Below are 3,912 nucleotides of genomic sequence, written 5' to 3'. Positions count from 1 at the left end.
ACGAGGGTGTCTACAAGATGGAATCATAGGATGATTCCAGGGTATCCCGCCAGTATTCTCCATGTACAGAGACCATATCCGATCGAATTCTACAATGAAGAAACAGTTCAGACACCTGGTAAATGGGATCGCCGTCATAGCCCGAGTATGAATTACTACTTGGTATCAAATCAATCACTGAACTACGTAAGTTCTTGTGTTCTGGGTATGTGGCTGGTCTCCCCAAAGTGGCCAAGTTTACTTGTGATTCCTTATAATACTAATAAATCTAGTCCCACTACAAAAAGAAATGTGGATCTCCTCTTACCAAACAGAGGAAACTTTTATCCTAAGTAAAGTATTAATAGAATCAAATAAAAAAGAATTTTTAGACATTTGCCTGCACTTTTTCTTGTCACTTTCTTCTCATAAAAAACCAAAATTTCTATTAACTCTATGTTAGAATGCATATTCTTCCCTTTTCAATTTCAAAACCCCATGAGTTTAAACCACCAATTTCATAGAATTCCTCTTTCCCCACAAAAAGAAAAAGTGGAAAGAAAATTCTGTTACTTTCATGGGTACCCACAAAAAGAAAAAAGAACCACCCATTGATAATTTCATCAACTTGCACAATTCAGCTCAATTTCCCAACCTATAGGTTTCCACCATTTGTCATTTCATCATTCTCTCTCTCTCTCTCTAAACTCTCTCTGTCTAAAACCTGCTGTAAAACACTTGTTTTTTGACGCATAGAGACAGAGAGACATCAATAATCTGGAACTCTGTGAATTTGTCTTCTTAAGCAAACAAGAACAAACAAGTAGAGAGATAAAGTGAGAGAGAGGTAAGAGATAAGCTCTGTTCTATTGTTGTTGGTTGATCTCTCTGGAGAAGTTAGAATGGAACGTTATGAAGTTGTGAAAGATATTGGGTCTGGGAATTTTGCTGTTGCTAAGCTTGTTAGAGATAAATGGTCTAAAGAACTTTTAGCTGTTAAATATATAGAAAGAGGGCAAAAGGTATGCTCTGTTTTTCTTCTTCATCTTGTTCTTGGATTTCTAGGTTTTAGATTCAATTTTCTATCTGGGTTTTGATTTTTATTCATGGGTTTTTTTAGCTATTTGATTTGATTAGTAACTTTGAGTTATTTTATTTGATGTTACAGATTGATGAGAATGTGCAGAGAGAGATTATGAACCATAGATCTTTACAACATCCCAATATTGTTAGGTTCAAAGAGGTGAGGGTTTTTAGCTTCTTCTTTATCTCTCAAGCTTTTAATCTTAAATTTGTTTAGCTTGATTTTTGGTTGGATAAAAATGAAGTTCACAATCAAAGAGGAAGATAGTTCTAGGTTTGAGAATTGAAAATTAGATATTACTAAGAAATTGGGTTTGAATTACTTGAATTACTCTGTTTTAGATGAATGCTAATAGAATATCACCCACCTTGTTTATATAGTTTTTTGGGCTCTTTTCGATCGATTTAGTCAATACAATTACGAAGTTAACTACTTCAATAGCGATGATCTTATGGCCTCAGTTTAGGAATTTGATTAAGCTACTCCTAATTAAGAACTAGAATCTTAATGAGAGACTTCTCATTGTGTAAATAGCTTCTTTAAGACGAGATTACACATTTAGGGGGAGAAAGAACAAATATGCAATTCTAATTCATCTTCTTGATTTGTTTTTTCTAGTTGTTTAATGGGCTTTTTGTTTCTCTAACCCAAATTTGGTATATTTTTAGGTCTTATTAACACCTACCCACTTGGGTATAGTCATGGAATACGCAGCCGGTGGTGAGCTCTTTGAGAGGATATGTACGGCCGGTAGATTCAGCGAGGATGAGGTATAATAACCAAACCGAATTTTGACCTTATATTCAAAATCTTCAATATATGGACCTACCTCGACTACAATATATGTTTAATTCTTAAAGCAATAAATATTGTTGACACTGATTCCATAATGTTTGTTATATAAGTTATCGTCAGTATTGTCTTCGTTCTTTAACTCATAAAGAGGATTACAATAATTTAGACAGTCTGGATGAGAGCCCGGACCGATACAAGTGGAGACAACTCTTAGTGGACCATCTTCTTGCTTAACTTTTTCATTTTATCTTAGGATTGGTGAGTGGTGGAACAATATCTCACTCCTTTTCGATTCTCAATTATTTGAAACAGGCCAGATTTTTCTTCCAACAACTGATATCAGGAGTTAGCTATTGTCATTCTATGGTACTTCTTCCTATCTTTTTACCACTACAATTCATTTACTTATTAGATAATTTTCCGTAAAATTTTATGCCATAATTTACTACAACCTTTTCTTTGTTCAGCAAATATGTCATAGAGATCTAAAGCTAGAAAACACGCTCTTAGATGGAAGTAATGCCCCTCGATTGAAGATATGCGACTTTGGGTATTCAAAGGTAATATTCGATTTGTGCAAATCTGCAGAATTTAATGGTTTATTAGTGCAACAAAACTAAAATTGGCGAACATAAATAGTCGAGTATTTACACTCCATTTACACTTTATTATGTATACTCTTCTTACAACGACTAATACATTCTGCTTATTCTGCAGTCATCGGTGTTACACTCTCAACCGAAATCAACTGTGGGAACACCAGCATATATTGCACCAGAGGTCTTAGCTAGAAAGGAATACGACGGAAAGGTGATATATACTTATATACATACTATTTCACTTTCATGTTTGACCATCGCAGTTGAAGTTATCATCAAAACTATAGTTTATAATCATTTTGAGAAACTATACAGATCGCAGATGTTTGGTCTTGTGGGGTTACATTATATGTAATGCTAGTAGGAGCTTACCCTTTCGAAGATCCAAGCGATCCGAAAAACTTTAGAAAGACAATCGGGGTTAGTAATTAGTTTCACTCACTTTGGAAATATATTACCTATGAGTTTTATCTACTTTTCTCTCCCATTAGATTTCTGAAAAATCTTTGTTACTTATGGCAGCGGATACTTAGCGTTCACTACTCAATTCCAGACTATGTGCGAGTGTCGATGGAGTGTAAGCATCTTCTTTCACGGATATTCGTAGCTAACCCTGAAAAGGTAAATTCCCACTTAAAGTTTGAAGTGTTCTACTATATCTCGGGGTTTCCCTGTTCTTGATATATACACATGTTTTTGACATGAACTTCAATTGATTTCCTTGCAGAGGATAACCATTTCAGAAATTAAGAATCATCCATGGTTCTTAAAGAACTTGCCAATGGAATTCATAGGAGGAGAAGCTAATTACTTGCAGAACAATGAAGCACTTTATCAATCTCAAAGTATTGAAGATATACTTTCAATTATACAAGAGGCACGAAAACCTATGGGCGGACAAAAAGTTGGTGGTCATTTAATTAGTGACAGCACGGATCTTGATGACATAGACGCCGATGCAGACCTAGAAGAAGACATCGATTCAAGTGGTGATTTTGTATGTGCGTTATGAGTTGTGAATGGGAATTAAGAATTTGGTGTTCTAACGACGAAAAAGGATCATTAGAATATACAATTTGTGGAAAAGGGTTAGGTAGTACTTGGCTTATAGATATGTTTCAACTTAGTTGAGATTGAGCAATAAAATTGTTCTTAGTTTCAAGGTAAAATGCTAATGGTGAATAAGCTAGTGTAATATAAACATGGTTTTCATGTTATGTATTTAAATTTTTAATAATAGTAATATTTGTTTCCTATTTCTCTTCATTAATTTGTTAATTTTCTTTTGTAAGAGATTGTTTTCAGGGTGAGATGGTTCTAATGTTAGAGTTTAAGATAAAATCAATTCTTATCCGAATAGTACACTAAAGTAAAAGCTGGATGGTTTACTGTGAGAGGGGGAGGACTCCCGACTGTTAGGAAGATTGGACATTGATTATGTGGAAGAGGCATGTG

The 3,912-nt window shown here is 34.4% G+C and overlaps 1 protein-coding gene across 1 annotated transcript; it reads left to right on the top strand.

Moving 5' to 3' along the window:
* The first annotated feature begins 631 nt into the window (after nt 1-631).
* LOC147565152 (serine/threonine-protein kinase SAPK2-like) lies at nt 632-3,711 on the top strand. The gene is made up of 9 exons (XM_086651651.1): nt 632-1,001; nt 1,148-1,222; nt 1,732-1,833; nt 2,171-2,224; nt 2,326-2,418; nt 2,576-2,668; nt 2,773-2,877; nt 2,980-3,078; nt 3,185-3,711. Exons 1-9 carry the CDS (start codon nt 882-884, stop codon nt 3,467-3,469), a joined length of 1,026 nt encoding a protein of 341 aa, XP_086507777.1. The 5' UTR covers nt 632-881; the 3' UTR covers nt 3,470-3,711.
* The last annotated feature ends 201 nt before the right edge of the window (nt 3,712-3,912 follow it).

The sequence above is a fragment of the Eschscholzia californica genome, unplaced genomic scaffold, assembly GCF_041429995.1.
Source record: "Eschscholzia californica isolate CP2 unplaced genomic scaffold, dmEscCali1.0.p SCAF_1, whole genome shotgun sequence".
NCBI lineage: Eukaryota > Viridiplantae > Streptophyta > Magnoliopsida > Ranunculales > Papaveraceae > Eschscholzia > Eschscholzia californica.
This window is presented reverse-complemented; position numbering and strand designations above follow the sequence as displayed.

Bases quoted from the DNA above. Each gene is read 5' to 3' on its own strand.
- LOC147565152 (XM_086651651.1), top strand. From the start codon at position 882: ATGGAACGTTATGAAGTTGTGAAAGATATTGGGTCTGGGAATTTTGCT. The intron at 1,223-1,731 runs GTGAGGGTTTTT...GTATATTTTTAG, and splicing joins ATATTGTTAGGTTCAAAGAG to GTCTTATTAACACCTACCCA. The intron at 2,669-2,772 runs GTGATATATACT...GAAACTATACAG, and splicing joins GAAAGGAATACGACGGAAAG to ATCGCAGATGTTTGGTCTTG.